This window comes from Ursus maritimus, unplaced genomic scaffold, assembly GCF_017311325.1.
Source record: "Ursus maritimus isolate PB19 unplaced genomic scaffold, ASM1731132v1 scaffold_8, whole genome shotgun sequence".
NCBI classification, from domain to species: Eukaryota; Metazoa; Chordata; class Mammalia; order Carnivora; family Ursidae; genus Ursus; species Ursus maritimus.
Window position 1 is genome coordinate 75,793,510 of NW_024426996.1, and position 20,251 is coordinate 75,813,760.

The following is a 20,251-nucleotide window of genomic DNA, read 5'->3' on the forward strand; positions in this document are numbered from 1 at the left end:
AACCGGCCAGAGGACTGAGAACTCTTGAGTTTGGGGTCAGACACACTCAGTTTAAAGTGTCTCTGGGACATCTAAGCGGCTGGAAGTGACCAGCAGGGAGCTGAGAGGTCGGGCTGCAAAGGCACGTTTCGGAGCCAGCGGCATCTACACAGCAAGTAAGCCAGTGGCTGGGAGCTAGAGCCCCCAGGCGAGCCAAGCGAGAGGCCAAGAGGACGCAGGGCGGCATCACCACCTGCCCACGGGGAGGGTGCGGAGCCTGCACACGGAGAGCGAGAGCCGGGGGAGCAGAGCAGTGGGACGGGCCCCAGGCGAGCGGGTCACCAAAGCCAGGACCCTGTGCCCCCGCTCCTCCCCTCTCTCTGCAGACAGGAAACCGGCACACGGAGGGGCTGGATCAGTGTCCAGGCCGTCAGCTCTTCCTGGGCCAACTGCACTGATGATCCCCAGCTCGCGTGTGCTCCATTTCTGCTCTTGTGTGAGGCAGGAAACACGGGGTAAAAACACCGCATGAGTTTCCTGCGGCCCCTGTAACAAACCACAAACTTAGCGGCTTAAAACAGCACACATTTATTATCTGACGGTTCTGGAGGTCAGACATCCAAAATGAGTCTCAGTGGACTACAGTCAAGGTGTCAGCAAGGCCATCGGCAGAGACCTTAGGGGGAGAATCCCAGCCTCCTCGCACATCGTCCAGCTGCTGGGGGCTGCGGCACTCCTCGGCTTGCGGCTGCATCACTCAGCCTCTGTGCCCCCTCTGGAGCCCAGTTCCCTCCCGCCGCCCTCTTACAAGGACCTTTGTGATGATGGGTTGGGCCCGCCCAGATAATTGAGGATAATCTCCCATCTCCCATCTCGAGATCCTTGACTCAATCACATGGCAATGTTACTTTTGCCACGTAACGTGACATCTACACACAGGGACCAGGGGCTTAAGACGTGGACATCTTTAGGGGGCATTATGTGCCCTCCCCTGGGCTCCCCGGGCCACGTAGAGGACCAGCGATCTGAGGATTTTTTCTGGAGCAGCACTACACCTGTGGGAAGACAGACATCCAGTCTACACGCAGCAGCAAACGCGGAGGCAGAGCCCTGAGATCATCCATGTGGCCTTCACAGAGCTCGCTGCACGCCGCCCTCGTGGGCTTTCCACGCATCGTCTCGGCTCATCATCCGGTGATGCTTCAAGGTGTGCGCTTCGATTGCCAGTGTCTGCTGGAGGAGAAAACCAGGTGCCCGGGGACGAGGGCAGCTCGCAGCAGAGACCCAACCTGCCCTCAAGCCTTGTCCCTCACCCTGCCGCACCCCTTGGGAGCACCATTCCTCAGGGACCTGGTGCAGGGGCAGCCCCAGCTCTGCATGCACCTGCAGGACCCTTCCCCAGAAAATCCCACCTTCTCTTGCTGGAATCTTGACTTCTTTCAGGGTCCAGCATAGCAGCCAAAAAACCCCCAATTCTAACGCGGGGAATGGAGCCTTCATGTGTTTCTGTGGTTCATGGACGTCCTGTGGCCTTAAGGATCACCATGACACATCATCTTTCACTGTTGGAGATGTTGCATTCTGAGGACACAGCCACGCTCTTGCTCTGCGACCCGCTGGGCACAGCTGCCCTACCTCGCCCTGTTGCTCTGTGGGGCTCGGTCCTGCTCAGTGCGTGGGGCACGCACTCGGCTGCCAGGTGGGGAGGGGGAAGGACTGACCGCCGTGGAAGCGGGGACACCTGTGATACCTGGGCTTTTCCGCCACGACGTGCCTGGAAGAGGTTAAGCCATTTTTGTTGAAGGAATGTGATCACAGGACAACTGTTGGGATAAGCAGGAGAAGCGCCTGGAGGAAGCAGTGGGAAAGCAGAACTGCACGCGTGTAGAGGTGGACGAATCATGGGGCGAGGGTACGTGCGCAGAACCCGCCCCTCTCAGGCTCACCCCTCCACCGGAACCCAGCCCCCCCCCCCCTGCAGCTCCAGGCCCCACCTCCTCCCACAACCACCTCAGGCAGGGGGAAGGGCGGACCTCTTCCTCATCAGTTCTCTTATCAGGGGTCACATCCTTCCAGAAGCATCCAGCAGAGACCTGGTCCTTCTCATCGGCAAGACCAGGGCTCTGCAGACGTTTTCTGTAAAGGACTAAATAGTTAAGAGCCACGTCTCTGCCGCATAATCTTTTCGTGTAGGTGGTAGTTTTTTGTTTTTGTTTTTTAACAACCTTGCCGATTCCTGGCCTTCTTAGAGGTATTCACATGCCCCACTCCACACCAGCCTCCAGCCAAGGGGGGGGCAGGCTTATTATGTTTGGCTTAGACCAGTCATCCAAACTGGTGTTCCAGAAACACCTGCCAGAGATAACTAGGCAGCCCTTGCCCTTGTCAGGAAGACAGTCCAAGCCCCACTTCCCGCCCCAGCGGTTCCTCCCCTCCAAGGAGGAGGGCAGAAGGCACCTGTAAGCGTCCCCAGAGGTGGTCCCACTGCTCCCCCCATGGGCCAGAGCAAGCGATTGGAGCACACCCTAGTCACAGCTCTTCTGGACCAGGCCTAGAGCACCACCTTGTGCCTTAGAGGCGAAGAGGGAACTGGAGGCGTGTACTAGAAGCCAGTGGAGAATCTCTGCCAAGCCCTTAAACACTGTTCGTGGGAACACGCCATGAGCGCCCACGGTGTTCCGGGCACTTCCCCACGCCCTGCGATAGCCTGGGCTGTGAGCACCGTGACCCATGTGGTGAGGCCTGAGGGAGACGGAGGCTAAGCCTCTACCCTCACAAGACAGACGGTGGTGTCCAGGACAGATAAGCACAAATGAATAAGTAAAGGACTAATGGTAAAGGGGCCAAGGTGAAGGTCATGGGGGGTCTGTTTGGATAGATGACCAGGGCACCCCTCACAGTGGAGGGACCTCTACACAGCCTGAGGGATGACAAGAGGCTGATCCAGTTCAAGGAGCCAGAGAAGCAGTCTGCTGAGAGATTAGCACGTGCAAAGGTCCTGAGCAGCAGAGTTTGTGGTCTCCAAGGGGGTGAAGGGAACTGTATGTGGCTGCAGCAGTGGCAGCGGGTGGGATGCCTGGGGGAGGGGGCAGAGGAGGGGGTTGGCAAGAAGATGAAGGAGCGGAGGCCAGATCACGAAGATCCTAGAAGAGCACAGTCAGGAGTTTGCACTTTCTTCTAAAAGCCCACGGGAAGCCAGTGAAGGGTTTAAGCAGGTGACTTGATTTAATTTACATTTCTGAGACAATGAACTATCATGGTGGTTATTAATGTGGCTGTAACAGCATACCACAATTCTCACTCCTTTTGAGCATTAAAACACTGCCCTCATCCTTCCCCTGTCCTCTCCCCATGGTCCCCTAGGGTCTGCTCTGAGGAGGAGCTAATGTTTCCCCATCAGACCCTGTGAAAGTGCCCTCCCCACCCACTACCCCAGCCTCCTCCCTGACCACTTCCTCTCGCCCTATCTGGGGGACTCTCCTCCCATGGGAACACCCCCACAGCCATGTTCCACAAAGCCTCTTGATGGGGACAAGGATGCCCACGGGGAGTGGGAGGTGGTGGGGGCAGGGGGAAGGAACACCCTTGTTGAAACCCTACCTAGTTCTCAGCATCCCTAGGAGAACCGAGAATCCTCCCAGCCCTCACCGGGAGTGAGGACGGCTGTCCTCTACACACACTACAACAGTCCAGAGCTGTGGATGGGACACAGACACCGCTTTGCACCGCTTTGCACCCATCCCCTTACTGGGTACCCTTGAGGCTGCTGCTGAGATCTGCCAGCCATATCTCCCCTCGCTTTGCCCTGAAAGCACAGGTGAGGACTCAGAGGAAAGGCACCAGCGCCCCCTGCTGGTCGTGCTCTTCCACAGCAGAGCTCACATCGGAGCCCAGGAACCTGCCTTCTCCAGTAGATTCTGCCCTTCACCATTTTAAGCCAAGTGTAGCAATTTCTAACCGGCTAAAAAGGGAAATATTCTGTCAGCTGATGGATTGCTCTGTACATATATCCCCAAGCAATTGGTTGACGGATTTTTTTTTAGCAAATTGACTTTCAAGACTCTATGGCTAATAGGAAAAAGGGATGGGTTTTTAAAGGGCATAATTGTCCACCATTACAACTTACTAGCCATGTATGTTCCTAGCAATCTCGAAGGTTCCCTCCACTAAAATGGAGTAGTAATGTTCACCTGACCGGGCGGTGGCTTCATGGAGAGATACCAGGGATGCACTGTGGGCTGCCAGGGTTACGCAGCACAGAAGGCTCCTGACTGGTGTTTGCGTGGACAAAGGAATTTGATCTGACCTCCGGGCACAGGTGACTAGCAGGTGCTGGTGACATTTAGTTCCCAAGTTTGCAAAATGCCTTGTGGAAGGGGTGCTTTTTCTAACGCACAGCTGGCACCACAGGGGCTGGGTGTGACCCTGGGTGTCCAGCTCCAAAGTCCTTGCCCTTCCCCTCGGCCTCACCAAGAGCCAGGGAACCCATAGAATGTGAGTTGAAATCCTGGCCTGGTGGCGTCCGGAGATGAATGAGCTTGAGCTAGCAAATGCACCTCTACGAGGTTGCAACAGGAGAGTAAGAGACTTTCCTGGTACCTGAGCGCCTAGGGCATCACTCCCCACAATGAAGAACTCTATGGGAAGGCATCGATGTTGAGTGTCCTGATGAGCACAGAATCATCCAAGGGGCGAGGTTTGGGGGATCTTGACAGTTCATGACATTGAGCTACCTCACCTGGGGGATCTACCTGCTGAGGGGACCAGACCGGGTGGCTTTGACACCCTCCTCCCAATGACAGTGGATGAAGGCTGGAAACTCACCTTCTCTGATGACTCTAAGTTGATCTTCCTTCCACTGACTTTCTTTTCTCTTTCTTTCGCATGTTATTATTAAGAAATATCTCAGGCATATGAAAAAGTACAGAAGAAAACCCAATGAATGCCTCTATACAGGTTACGTTGCCAGAGAAATCAAACCCTGCAGACAAAGCATGCACTCAGCTGTGTGTCCTCACCCGGGTCCTGTCTCCTCCCTCCTCCCCAGCCCGCAGGTGACCACTCCACTGAACTCGGTGCTCTCTCTTCACATGTGTTTGTAATTTTACTGCATATGCAGCCCAGAAATATCAGATTGTTTTGCCTATTTTTAAATGTTATATTCATGGCATCATGCCAATTATACCATTGTGATACTTAGCTGTCGATACAGGGTTGTCCTGAGGGATGACTCGTGTTGTTGTGTGTAGTTCCAACCCATTCATTTTTCACTGCTGTGTAATATTCCATTGTAGGACTAGGCCGTAGTTTATTCCTTCTGATAGACATTTCAGCTGTTCTTAATTCTTCCCTATGACAAGCACTCCTGCTGTGGACATTTCTGAACACGTCTCCTTGCACGTGCATGCAAGGGTATGTCTGGAGCTCACTCCTAGGAGGGGCACTGCCAGGTCTCAAGGAATGTGTGCCTTCAGCCCTACTTGATATTGCCAGCTCTTCTCCCACTTGGCTTTTACTGATTTACTCTCCTACCAGCAGTGTGTGTGCCTTCACTTTCCCTCACATTCGCCCAACCCTTGCCACTCCGACGAATGGGAAATGGCATCTCCTTACTGTGTTAATTTGCATTTCTCTTATTCTAGCCCAGAGGGCGTGACTCTTGTTGATTGCACGCTCTGGTTCCTCACCTGTGAGTTGCACTGGTATTAAGATAATAAGCTTTCCTTGCTGCCTAAGCTGGCTGAGTCAGGATGCTGGACTACCTGTGGGTCGAAGCCGCCTGGCCGCAGTAGCCATCCCTGAGGCCGCGGGCTCTGCTCGTGTAGGGCCAGGAGATGACCCATCTGTAAGGTCCTTCCTCAGACGTTCTGAGCCCAGCAAGACTGTGCCGACTTTCCCCAGCTCTGACGGCACCCCGTGGCCACCCTGACACCACCACACCTGAATCAGTCGTTCCCAGCGTTGCCGTGATTCCCTTTATCTCCCTGGCAGAGCCCTAAGCCCACAGGCTGAGGCCCTAGGACTGTACTAATGGGCTCAGAACAGGGGAAAATTAACGCCAACCAAAATGGGGTCCTCTGGATAAATTGGCATTCACATGCAGTCATCTCATGCAGGGTAGTTTATCAACACATGGAAAGACTTGGCCATGAAAATGCTTGCCACAGTGTCATTTATTATTGTGAAAAGAAAACAAAAGAGGAAGAAGAAAAGAAACAAACCATCAAATGTTTCTAAATGTCCAACATCAGGGTCTGACTAAATAAGGAATGCTACCTCCCTCCACGGAATGTACTTTGAAGTTGGCCAAGGTCATATTGCAGAAGAGGACACAATGTCAAGGAATGTTGTTCAGGAATCTGGACTTGGGGGTCCATGGACTCCCATGGAGATACTTCTAGAAGGGAGTTGGCATCACCTGAAATGCTTATTGAAGTATCCCGAGCCCCGCTCCAGCCCAACAGAGCCTGAACTTCTAGCTGGGAAGGCAGGAATCCTAATAGGCTCCCCAGATGATTCTTAAACACGCTAAAGTGTGAGAATCCATGCCATGGGGATATAAAATAGCTAAGAAACACGCTGGTGTATTAGGAGAAAAAGAAGCTAGTTATATGCAAATTCAGTACACATAAAAACAATCTCATCACGTGTGCGTGTGTGTGTGCGTGTGTGTGCTGATAGGTACTGAGGTACCAGAAATGAGCAGTAATTACCTCTAGATCGCAGTTTCTCACTATTAACCTCCGGGGCCCACTGATTCCCTGCTGTGGGTACCACCTGTGCATTGTGGAATATTAAGCAACATCCCTGTGATCCGCCCACTAGAAGCCTGTAGCCCCCCCGAGCAGTTACAATAAAAAGTGTCTCCAGACTTTGCCAAATGTCCCCTGGGGGACAAGATGGCCCCAGGCTGAAAACCACTGCCCTAAATAGAAGGTAAGATAGACAATCTTTCACTTTATTTTTAGTCCATCTGCCCATTGTCTTCGGTTTTTTCTAGAACAAACATCAAGTATTTGAGTCACGTAAAAAGTCTGGTGTTTCTTAATGTGCCCTTGCCTGTGCTGTCCCCCCCAAAATACACTCAGATAAAAGATGTTCATATTAGTATTGATGGTTAAGTAAACTAATTATATTATGAACTTGAAATAATTATGGCAAAGTACATACAAAGATCTTCCCAATGTCACTATTCCTTAAGAGGCTTTAAAATATTTATAATCTTTGGAATAGGCACCATGATTTTAAGTATATGTCTTATAGAAGCAATTACATAGGAAATGCTTTACAAAGATAGTTGATTTTTTTGCAGAGTCCCTTATAAAAACCAAAAAGTGTAAACACTAAAACCAGCAATAGGAAACTGACTACAGCAGGTCCATTTGATGGACTATAATACCGGATCTAAATGATATTTACAAAGAGTTTGTAACAATGTGAAGGAAAAGTTTATGCTCTATTGTTAAGTGACGAAAAAGTGGATACAAAATTGAGCCTGTCACGTCATCACCGGCAGGCATAACAATGGTAACAGCAACAGAAAGACTCCTGTGCGGGCACACAGCTAAGAGAAATACAACAAGTGTGAAAATGTGACTGTCCATTGAACAGCGGCATCCGAGGTGGTTTTTTTCTCTCTTCTGTAATGTCCCCATTTTCTGTAATAAGCATGTATGTACTTACAGTGAGAGAGAAAACAGTAAAAGTTATTTTTTAAAAAACCACAGAATGATCACAAACAAAAGTGTGCCAGAGTTTCAGGTAAGAAACACGTCCCCATACTGATCTACGCACTAATTCCCATCCAGATGATAAAAATAACTTTGATCCAAAACTTCACCATATTCAGAGAGTATAATATGAACTACAGGTGACTGTACCTACATTGATCAGCCCTGGGCAGCATAAAATGTAAGGATGATTACACTACTGAGATGGGCAGAAAACGTGGTAGGTAGTCGCGTGATAACAGAAAACAATTTCTGTGAAAAACAAACTGGATCGGTTTTCTTTCCCCAACCTGGGTTCCCATTCTTTTAGAACAAAGGATCGCATTTAAAAGGAGATAAAATAATTTGGCTTCAATTAGAATTAACCAGCCAAGGCCAGATTTCAGCCGCCTCACCGAGCTGGGCTAACTTGCTTACATTCATCCGGGGTGAGAGACGATTCCAGCTCACGGGAAACACAATTGGTGCCGACAAAGGCAGCCCTCTTGCGTTTGTCAGGCCGTGTTTGCCCAACCTGGCCATTCCCAGGTGGCTCCAGTGAATTCTCTTGTTAGGTCACTCCTCGGGCTTTGATGCGGACGCGGACTATATCTTACAATAGACCTCAAAGAGAGAGGCAGCTGCGTGCATTCGGTAGAAAATAGAAAAAGGCATGGCCAGGTTGACCACAATTATCCAGGGTTCAAAGCCAAAGACAATCTCCTCCAATCCGTTGTCGTACTCGGGGCGGCAGCCAAAGGCAGGAGGGATCCAGAGCTGCAAGAGAAGAGGAGCCATGCTAGCAGCCGCCTCGGAAGCCCCACACGACCCCCCACCCCACCCCCGGCGCTGGCCTGAACTCGGGGACACAGAGTCACACCGGTCTCTGCACCGCACTTCATGTCTCCTCTCCCAGCAGAGGTCACCTTTTATCAAACCCGTCTTCACACACCAGCACTGGGGCTCGGAGATCCCAGCCACGTGGGGCTGGGCCGCTGAGTTCTCTGTCTCCTCTCTGGCTTGACCTGGAGAGACAGCCCAGGCCCTGCCCACACCCCCGATCAGGGGACAGGACCACACGCTTTGGAGCCACACCTGGGTTTGTGGCATTTACAGACTCTCATTTGACCGCTGCAAGCCCTCCGTCTCCTCATCTGTAAGATGCGAACACTGACACCCGTCTCCCACGGCTCAGATGAGAATAAAATCCCAACTACGTTTGCAAAACCGAAAGCCATAACCTATTGTCACTGCTGCTCGTGGAAACCACACACTGGTCCCCCCTCAGTCTCTCTGCCCCAGGTCCTCCTCCTCCACCACTGCACGGTGGCAGGCAGCCTCTCGGATGACATCCACCTTCCATCCCACCTCCTGGGAGTCCCGTCCTTGTGGAGCCCCCTGCCCTTGAGTCGGGCTGAGCCTAGTGACTCGCCTCTACCATCAGAATATGACAGGTCTCATCTATGGAACATAAGAACTAAGAAGATCGGTAGGGGAAGAAAGGGATAAAGAAAGGGGGGGGTAATCAGAAGGGGGAATGAAGCATGAGAGACTATGGACTCTGAGAAACAAACTGAGGGCTTCAGAGGGGATGGGGGTGGGGGAATGGGATAGGCTGGTGATGGGTAGTAAGGAGGGCACGTATTGCATGGTGCACTGGGTGTTATACACAACTAATGAATCATCGAACTTTACATCGGAAACCAGGGATGTACTGTATGGTGACTAACATAATAAAAAAACATTAAAAAAAAAGAATATGACAGAAGTCATGAGGTGTCACTTCTGAGATTAGGTGCCAAAAGGACTGCAGAGTCCGTCTTGCTCACACCCTCCTGCCAGAGAGGGAGCTGGCCCCCCTGTCGTGTGCTGCCCTCTGGCCAGGCCCTGTGGCCAGGCGCTGAGGGAGGTCCCAGCCCAGCAGCCCTCAAGGAACTCATGCCCTCGGCCCAACAACCCACCAGGAGCGGGTTGGGGAAGATCCCCCAGGAGTCAGCTTGGAAGCAGCTGCAGCCCCCAGTGGGCCATGTGCTCTCAGGGAGAGATCCCAGCAGGGGCACCAGCTAAGCCGCGCTTGGACTCCTGGCCCACAGACACCACGACCGAACAAAGCGGTGTTGTTCGAGTTGCTGAGTGCGGGGTGATTTCTTACCCAGCAGGAGCTAGCTGGTACCGGCTTCTCCGTACAGGCGCTACCTCCTTTCTCTGCCCCACCGTGTTCCCGGGCCCTGCTTCTCAGGCTTCTCCCACCACTCCAGCTGCTCCTCCCCAGATCCTCCTTTGCTGTCTCTCATGGTTGCCTGGAGGGCTCATCCCTGGGTCCTCTCCTCTCCTCTACACATGTGACCCCTGGATGAGCTCCCCCAGCCTTGGCTGTGAATACCAACTATTGGCCGATGACTCCCCAGCCTGAATCACTCACCTGCTCCACCCTCGAGGACCCCACGGGCTGCCTGGTGTCTAACTTGCATCTCAAACTCCCCCCCACCTTCAGCAACACCTTCCTCCCAGTCACTGTCAAAACTCTAGGTGTCATCCTTGTTTTCCTGCTCACCCTCAAAACCCTCCACCTGCCACCCAGCCCATCAGCGGGCTTCCTTTCAGGTGTCCCAGCCCTTGGTCTTACCTCTCTCCAGCCTTCTTGCACCTGCTGCTAAGGGGATCATTCCACAACATCAACCGAGAGGGGCCTGTACTGCCTTCGGCATAAAGACCAGACTCAGCCAGGCTTATGAAGTTCGCTCAACCCGGACCCACTGACTGGACCCGCCTTCCTCTGTCCCGTGCCGCTGCTCTCCTTGCATGGAATTCGTGCTAAACTACGCACTGCTCCCCAAATAGGCCATGGTGTCTTCTGCCTCTGTGCCTTCGAACATCATGTGTCCTCTGCTCCAAACGCTTTTGCTTGCCTTGGCCACCGGGTAAACTTCCAGCCATTCCTGGACCCCGAGGCCAAAACTGAGTTACTGGACATCCTCTACATTGCTATTTTCCACCAGAGGCTGGAAAGCAAACTTTCTACTTCCCCTGCCTCTCTTGCAGCAGGGGTGGCCATGAGAAAGCCACTGCCTGGCACTAATATTCTCTCCTTCTTCATGTCTCAAGCCCAGATGTGATGGTTGGTGCTGTTGCAGCCACCTTACGACCGTGTGGCAACAGGCACCACACTAAGCATGGCAAAGTGGAAAGATGAACAGTACCTGGATCCTTGATGATAGGGTTCAGCTGCCAGGCCAACCCCAAGAAGCCAACCTGAAGAATTCTTATCTTTAAGACTGAAGATACTGCTGGCCAAGCTTTCTAGTCCTAGCAGCCAAAAGCACTCCTAACTGAGCCTGAGCCTCACCGCAAGCATCCCTGACTCACTGAAGTCTCTCCCTGGATCAGTGTTCCCATTACGCCTTGCACACACCTGTCCCAACGCTTGCCCTACTCGCTGTGTATCTTCCCTTGAGCCCCCATCCCTAGACTGTGACTTCTGTGGAGAAGAGGTTGTTGAGGAAGGTCATCAAAAAGACACGACTGCCGGTTGAACCCTGAGCAGGACTGGGGCACTCAGAGGCTCCTTGCCCCCTCCCTTGTCCTTGGAATGTGGGTTCTGCTGGCCTTTTTCACTCCCAGAGGCTGCTTGAAGGACACAGCCCTGAAATAATGATGCGGTGCTGAGAACACCTGCATAGTATACGTGAGTGAGCCCGGTTAAGGCCTCTCTCTCTCTCTCTTTCTCTCTATCTCTCTATATATACATATATATAAACTTTTACAATTTGGCAGGCAGGTGCAGAGATCCACTCATCTCACTGTTGCCCAAGACAGGCCTCGTATATATGTTCCTTTGGCTTACGAAAACCATCACCTACGAAGCTGGAGTAGCCTGCCTCTCTCTGCCGCCTCTCCCTGCCCCCCACATAGGGGGGCCTGTTCCAGATCACACCCAGGAGAGTGGTAACCCACAGGCCTTGAGTCTTCTCAGCTGCGATCCTTAGCCCCAACCCCAGCCGCCGGCCCCCAGCAGTATGCAAGTAAGTGGATTTGCAGAACAGAGGCTTTCAATGCAGCCTCATTCTTCAACCTTACACTTCAATCATTCTGGTAATAAGCTGCCTCCATTCCTGATTTGAAAAAAGCTAGGAAAACAGGCTGATTGTTTCTCAGATAAATAACTGAATGTAGATTACCGAGATATTGCAGAGGAACAAAAAGGCTGCGATATTCCTCAACACTCTTCTCTTGGCATCGCCCTGCAGGAAACGGGGGTGGCAGGCTGGGCCCGGGGTCCCTTCCCGGCTCCCCTCCTCCTCCTCCTCTCGGCCACAGCCTCCTCTCAGATGCATATTTCCGTTGGCCACACGTGGTGCCTCACCGCCCAGGGAAGCCACGTCCGCGGCCACGGCTCCACTCTCGAGGCGAGACGAGGCGAGGGATATGGCACCGCCGTTGCAGACCGTGACCACCCGTAGGGTTCTGATGTCCTCAGAGAGCTTCTCCGGCTCCCGGTGAATGGACTCGATGATGAAGAGGTTCTGGATGTACTTCTCGGCAATCACCAGGACGGAGTAGGGCAGGTTGAACCACGTGTAGGGAGGGCGGGCTTCGGCACAGAGGATGGCCAAGATGGAGCCCCAGGAGATGAGCCAGGAGCCGGAGGCGGTGCCCACCAACAGGTCCGCGTCCAGCTTGCGGGCCGGGTTTCTGGACTCGTCTAGCGATTTCTCGTCTACCCTGTAAATCCGGATTCCAAGCAGCCCCGCGGCCGCCATGAGCATCAGCAAGGCGATGGCGTACAGATAGAACATGATGAGGGCCGACTCGCTCTCGGTTTTGGAGCGCCCGGTCTGAATCAGGTACACCACGACGACCCCGATCGTGGCGGCCAGCACGGTCAGGCCCGGGACCGAGCCCGCCATGACCCCGGGAAGCGTGAACCGCACGTTGCGGTGCGGCTGACTGTCCACTCTGCGTCCGATGTTCTTCCACAGCACGTAGAGCATGGTGGAGGCCAGGATCTGGTACTCTATGTTGAAGGGGTACAGGTAGTAGACCCCCTGGGAGATGGCGGAGCAGAAGGCCGGGGGCGAGCAGTTACACGGAGGCGCGTGGTCGTCTAGGACTGGGGCCGGGCGACGCACGTGGGAGGGCGGTCAGCGCGGTCAGTGGGCAAGTGGAAAAGCACAAAGACACGTTGTCACTGAGGAGTCGCACGTGGGTTTTCCCATTGAATTAAAGCTTTGTCTTGTGGCTTATTGTCATGTCTAGTACTATGGCTGACCTGACAGCCATGAGCACGAACCGCACAAATCATAGTTTAGCCGTACATCGGCCCTTGTGGACGGTATTGTGAAGATTTACTTAACATATAAGATGTTCACGAGATTCTGCTGAACAAAAGAAGCTTGCTAAAGAGGATAGAGTATGATTCCATTTTCATGAACTATAGATACATAGATGATAGACAGACATAGAAAAAGTCTGTAAAGACAGAAGCTAAAAGGTTAACAATGGTTATCTCTGGGTGGGGAAATAGCAGGCAATTTTTCTTTTCTTTCTTTCTTTCTTTCTTTTCTTTTTCTTTCTTTTTTTTTTTTCAGTAGAAGAAAGTTCTATCATGTTTCTTCCCCCAGCTTTATGGAGATATAATTGACATGTAACATTGTGAAAGTGTAAGGTGTCCAATGTTACTTCCCTCTAGGTTTTGCTTCCCTGTATTCTCTAACCTTTCTATACGAATCTGATTTACATGTGTGATTTTTTTTAATTATTGGATTCTTTTAAAGATGTATTTATTTATTTGAGAGAGAGAGAGTGTGTGCATGCGAGTGGGGAGAGGGGTAGAGGGAGAGGGAGAGAAGCAGACTCCCCGCTAAGCATGGAGCCCAACGTGGGGCTGGATCTCACCAGGCTGAGATCATGACCTGAGCCAAAACCAAGAGTCAGAAGCTTAACCAACTGAGCCACCCAGGCGCCCCTAAATTATTGTTTTAAAAAAATAACTTTGTGAGGGAAAATGCCCCTTCTCATTAGCAAAGATTTTGCTCCTGAGAACATTTGATACTTTCAAGCGTGGTGCGAGACAGGCACCATCAAACACCAACATTGGCTCACGAGTGGCCGCCACTTTGCGGAAGGCACGTGGCAAGGGTATTAAGAACTATTTCAAACTGGGTGATGGGCATTAAGGAGGACACGTGATGTGATGAGCACTGGCTGTTATACGCAACTGATGAATCATTAAACTCTACCTCTGAAACTAATGATGTACTATAGGTTGGCTAATTGAATTTAAATTAAAAAAAGAACTATTTCATAACAAGGAGTGAAAATGCTGTAAATAAATAATAAAATATGTAACAAAAGCCTTAAAGACAATACAGCTATAGTCTCTGACCTATAATTCCAATCTATGTTAAAGGACAAGTCAAAAACCTAATCAAAGCATTAGGTAAAATTGTGTGTGTGCGTGTGTGTTTGTGTGTGCACGCACATGACAGAGAGAAAGAGAGAGACACGTCAGTGTCCAACAACTTAGAAATTGCTAAGCCAATGGTGGTGCATCCACACAATGGAATAGTAGGCAGCCATTAAAGTTATAATTAAGTTGTGTTTTAATGATACAGGAAAATAGTCATGTTACATAACAATGGAAACAAGTAAGAATTAAGTGTATATACAGTATCTTCTAAATGCATATCACAGCTCAGTACGCAGTTGTGAAATCAGTTTAGCGGGTAGCTGCCAATGTATTTTTTCAACAGAATGGACTTGTCATGGACTAGAGCAGAGTGGAACAGAATGGCGTCAGTAACAACAGAAATGTGCGTGTCTCTGATGTGGGAAGGCTATTATTTCATGACGTATGTGCACACACAGGTCTGTGTGCATTTGGGTTGCAGTGTAAGTTCTACTTCTGCCTCTCAAACAAAGGATTGACTGTATATAGCGTGATCTTAACTATAAATAAATAAATAGGATACTGCAAAGAAATAAGCCAACATTAACAGCATGCAACGGCATTTCCGGGTAGGTGCTATTGTAGTTTTTTTTTTCTTTACGCTTACGGTTTGCATATGCCAGGTATAAAATCAAATGGAAAGCTTTGTGGGGACACAAATCACCTCACCTTCGCAGAACACTGCCGTTTGGAATTCATAAAGAGTTTCCCACCACTTGTAACCCAGTAAGCTACTACACAAAAGTCAGAGGAAGAAATCAAGGAGAAAGGCTCAGAGAGGTTGAATGGCTTCCAAAAGTCACACAGCCAGTACATAATGAGAACAAGACCCAAAGCTGAGACATCTGGTTCCCGGTACATTTCCCCTCCCCACATTCCCATCAACCCCATCCCACTGCTCTCTGAGAGAAGCGACAGGTCATAAATGCTCCAGAACTTTGCGGGGAGGTTGACCAGCCCCTCAGGCTCTCAAATAGGATCAAGGGGGGATAAAGATGGGCCGAAAGTGCAAGCCCAGTGGAGTTCAATAAAAACTTCAAACAAAGTAAAACCAATTAACAGCAACCCTTAGACTTCTCTGGGTATTTTAAAGCTATACTTTCGGTCAAATGAACTGGTAATCGAGGCTTAATTAAAAACACAATGGCTGCCAGTCTTCCAGAGTTGTAAACAAGACACTCCCTTCCATACCAAACAGTACCGCGAGGAGTGGTACCCGAAATGATAACCTCGGGTCTGACAAGCGCTGAGTCACCGAAGAAACCATTAATTATGCTCAGCACATCCTACTTATGGAGCCAGGATGAGGGACTGAGGAGGTTTTGAAAGATTTTCAACAACAGATGATTGTCTGGCCAACGCTGAGTTGGGTGGACCCGGCCCCTCCATCTCTGAACGCTCTGGTCTCTGAGGGTTTCCAAGAGGTCCCAGCATGGGGGCAGGGCAACTCTCGTCACTCACCTATTGTGATGTTCCCGAAGCCCAGCGTGATGAGCCGCTCCTTGTGCTCGTTAAGTTGGTGCTTTGATTCATTCAGGACGCCGTTGGTCCACAGCAGCAGATTGGTGAACACCGAGTGGATCACCCCAAACCTGAAAAGCACAAGCACAAGGACTCCGTTATGGAGCCCTGGGGAGCTCCACGCCTCTGGGGTGAGATGGAGACGTTGCACGCGTGCACGCTCACACGGGCACACGCACACACGTGCGTGCTTGCATCCTTCCTTCTTAGACATGATTCTGGTTTCACCAGGCAGCTCGGACTCCGGGTGGGTCCCTGTCAGGGGACAGGCAGTTCCATGGGAACTTCCAAAACCACAGTCTTGGCATTCTGTCATAATCTTGAACCTGCCAGTACTCAACTCATTGTCGATGGGACAAAAAGAAACTGGGTCTTGGAAGCAGGGGTCCAGGGATGGAAACGTACTGAAAGCACGCACCAACCCCACCATACCCCAAACCCTTCCTTCCAGAAGGGAACAGGAGAGAACATTGAGGGAAAACGTACTGAAAGCATGCACCAACCCCACCATACCCCAAACCCTCCTTCCAGAAGGGAACAGGAGAGAACATTGAGGGAAAGATGAAGGGCTGCACTGGAAATCTGGAGAGTTGGGCATGCCCTTACTGTTGACTGGCCAACCCAATGGTCATCATCCACCCCCTTGTCTTGCCACTTACCTCTAAGGAAACTGAAACAAGTCATAGACTTGCTCTCTGCTCTCCCCTGAAGCTAGGCATGGCCACTCTGGCCAGTGGGATGTGAGGTCAAGACCACTGGGCACTACTGAAAGGTTTTGCTTTCATGATGAAAGGGATGAGAATAAGAAAAGCCTACTCACTGTCCCTCTCCCCTTTATTTCCAGCCTTGAATACAGACGTGAAGGCTGGCGTTCTGGCAGCTACCTTGTAACCATGAAGCAACCAGCATGGGATGAAACACTAAGCCACTGAGAATGGCAGAGCAAAAGCATAGAAAGAGCCTGTTCTGCGGCAACATGTTGGGCTTCTGGAGTCTCGGGTTCAGGAATTAGGCTGAGGTCACAAAGGCAGTAGCTACCTTGGGGTTTGAAGAGCCAGGAAGCAGCAGGGCTATCCTAGTCTGACCCCAGGGCCTGTCCTTGCCTCAGTGCCACTTGGCTCTTGGTAAGAAGAAGATGAGGAGGAAGGTGGACGCTGGACTCCGGCACAGAAGAAAGGTCTGTGGGGAATATGGCTCCAATGGGATCAGAGCCTGTCTCAAAACCTCCAGTCTCCCCGTGCCTGCGGTTTAAGACGTATGCACACTAGTGTCCAGGCACTTAACAGTAGGCCTTGCATGTAGCCGAAGCAGCTAATCCTGGTGATTTGGGAGAGGCATCCTTGAAGCATGCAGAGCTGAGAGAGCACAGGCCCCAGAGGAAGCGCGCTCTGACCCGTCTAACCAAGAGTATGTTTGTCCACCATCTGCCCGCAGGAAAACTGGTACAATTGGGTCCTCAACCCTGCCCTTTCCTCTCCTCTGAGTTTTCACCCCAGCCGACCCCTCTGGGGCTCCCACAAGCGGCTGCAAGCCAAACTTCCCTCGTTTGAACCCTGGCTTCCTTGGACAGCTGCAGAATGACCAGACACACGTGGAGAAGGAAACAGGTGTTTGTCCATCTGCTCACCGCTGTGCTTGCCCAGCTCTATAGATTGTGGCCACCCTGCCCCGGGCATCTGGGAGGCACTGGACAGATCCTTGGACAAACGCAGACAATGCTGTTTGCCTCGGGCTGGCTGCCTTTTCTTTTACTTATAATGCACATAGCTCCCTTTTCTTCTCCTCTTTCCTGGGCCAAACGGCACTGTCCAATCCCAGGCTCACTGAACCCGATGAGATAATGTCCGTACCACCTGCAGCCGGAGCCTGGCGTGCCATGCAAGCTCCCCGTGAGCTGGCAGCCTCCTGCTGGTCTGACCTGGAAATTGTCCTGCAAACTAAAGGCAGACATCACTTCCTCATGCCAGGCTGCCTTTCTCATACTTGGGGCTGATAGCCCGAGACCACAACAAAGACAAGGCTTCCATGAGCCACTTCTAATCTCAGTTTATGTTCTCAGCTCTGCTTGCAGAACTCCTGTTCCTCTAAACCTCACCCTGGGGAAGAGAAAAGGACTCAAACAAGTTCTTAGATCAGGAGAAAAGTCCCAGGACATACTAAAAGCATGGGACAGTGGAATATTGGCTCAAAAGACCAGAAAAAAACAGCAAGTCCAGCAGTGGTAAATTCTGAAACCTTCAGGGCCTGGCAGGAAACGTGAATGAGGAAAGCAGCTCTGGGGCACATTAGGGAGTGGTGGGGTCTGCAGCAAACTCAGGGAACAGCCCCCAGTCGGCTCAAGCCCTTTGTTGCATGCACATTTGGGATTGCCAAATCTTCCCATTTTTCTAGAGAATTCTGAATCCAAAACCTGAAGGTGGCGAGTAACTCAAAAATGTTTTAACACTTCACCCTACAAACAACACTGATTAAATCAAGCTCTCTGCCCATCTTGTTCAAGCCTCTCTCTGTCCGGATTAGCAAAGAGGCCCCAAGACAGGGAGAGGCTTGTGTCCAGTCATTCAACAAGCACAGCACCATGTCCCATCCCTTGGAGTTCCCCCAGATGGCAGATCCGGGTGGTAAGTGTCTGGGTGCAAGGCCTAGAGCAGTGCTGTCCAGACACTGATGGTGCAAGACACAGATGTGAGCCACATGCGTGATTTTAGATTTTCTTGCCACCACGTTTTTAAAAGTGGTAAGACAAGGAACAGGTGAAAATGGTCAGGATAATTTCCTCTGAAACCCAATCTATCAAATACGCTATGAGGTCAACATATAATCAATACCAACAAAAATTATCAGTGAGATATTTTACATTCTGTTTGTCATTCTAGTCTCCGAAATCTGGTGTGTATTGTATATTTCCCGCACATCTGGGTTGGAAGCAGCCGCAGCTCAAAGGCTCAGTAGCCACATGTGGCTGGTGGCCGATGTCTGGGCAGCGAGGACGTGGGAAGCAAAGCCAAAGACCTTTTGTGCCTGGAGGGAAACGGGCTCAATGTCCTGAGGCTGTTATTACATAAGTGACAAAAGCAAAGAGAGAGACCCCACCAGCAAAGCCAGGGGGCCACTGCGGTCACAGCGACACTGGAAATGGCAGTGGACTTAAAGGCAACAATCAGAGCCTCAGTTTTCTCATCTGCCGCATGGGCTCATGATCAGATGGCCTCTAAGTGATAGGGTGAGTATGAGAGACGTCCTCACAAGTAACATACATAAAAGAAAGGGCTTTCTACTGGGGCAAGTCTACTCCACTCAGCCGGGAGTTTCTGGGTACAGATGAGATGCTCAATGCTCATCGTTGAAAACCTCTTGCCCTGTACCCCAAATGATTCCATTTCTAGGAATTTAACCCAAGCAAATCATCAGAGATGTTCAAAAATATATTTGACCAAAGATATTCATCACAGTATGACTTATAATAGCAACAAAATGTTCAGAAAGATTAAACGTTCAACACCAGGGTCCATGGACTGGCTTGTGTCTGCTCGAACTTCCTCTGCTGAAGCCCCGACCCCCGATGTGACTATATTTGGAGATAGAGTCTCTAAGGGGGTAATCAAGGGTAAGTGAGGTCATAACGGTGGGATCCTAATCCAGTAGGACTGGGGTCCTTTTAAGAGGAGGAAGAGACAGCAGAGCTCAATTTCTCTCCATGAGCACAGAGGCAAGACCTGTGAAGCCACCGCAAGAAGACAGGTGTCTTCAGGCCACCGAAACCAGCCCTGCTGCCACCTTGATCTTGGACTTCCAGCCTCTGGAACCGTGAGCACCGTACGCTTCAGTGGTTCATGCGTCCCAGACCAACACAGCGGGGCGCTGGTGAGACCAACTCTGGTAGTGGCGTGCTGGGCAGGCTGGAGAGCCCATGGTGTAGACAAACACGGATGGGAGGACAGGAGAACAATAAAATGAAAAGAAATAGCCGAGCAAGAAGAAAAAGAAAAAAAGGAATAAAAATGATATCTATTCGTGGAAAAAGACTGGCAGGAAGCAGATCATAACCTTAACAGTGGTTACTGCTGGGTGGCGGGCATCTTAGCTCTTGCTGCTATAACCGAACTCGGTTATTTCTCGTGGTTCGGCAGACTGGAAGTCGGGGGTCAAGGTGCCAGCAGGTGGGTTTTGGTGAGAGCTCTGTCCCTGTGCCCTCACATGGCCAGTCTTCTGGGTGTGCAGGGAGAGACACAGAGATCTCTGGCATCTCTTCCTATAACTGCACTGATCCCATGATGGGGGCCCCGCCCTCAGGACCTCATCTAAACCTAATTACCCTCCCAACGTCCTGCCTCCCCAAACCATCACATTGAAAGGTAAGGCTTCAACAGATGAATTTGGGGGAAACACAAACATTCAGTCCATAACACTGGCATTAAGGTGACCCTTAGATCCTACCAGATCTTAACAAGTCTCATCAGTTAAAAAGAACAGTCCTTAAAGAGCATCTGTACAGTAGATGAAGTGAAACTCACTCCCCAGAACAAACCACGAGTGTTGTCCTGGGGCTGGGAGTGTAGTCCAGCCTCGCCAGGGGGGAGGAAGAGCAGAGCAG

At 51.0% G+C, this 20,251-nt stretch overlaps 1 protein-coding gene across 1 annotated transcript in view; it reads right to left on the minus strand.

Annotated features, from left to right (window-relative positions):
* Window positions 1-7,397: 7,397 nt before the first annotated feature.
* The window catches only part of OTOP1 (otopetrin 1), a 28,933-nt gene continuing 16,079 nt past the window's right edge, over window positions 7,398-20,251 (minus strand). Inside the window, exons 4-6 of the mRNA XM_040625495.1 lie at window positions 15,598-15,728; window positions 11,867-12,798; window positions 7,398-8,465 (exon numbers count right to left, since the gene is read on the minus strand). Coding sequence (XP_040481429.1) covers window positions 8,295-8,465; window positions 11,867-12,798; window positions 15,598-15,728 — 1,234 coding nt within the window. The 3' untranslated portion in view covers window positions 7,398-8,294. The remainder of the gene's footprint in view (window positions 8,466-11,866; window positions 12,799-15,597; window positions 15,729-20,251) is intronic.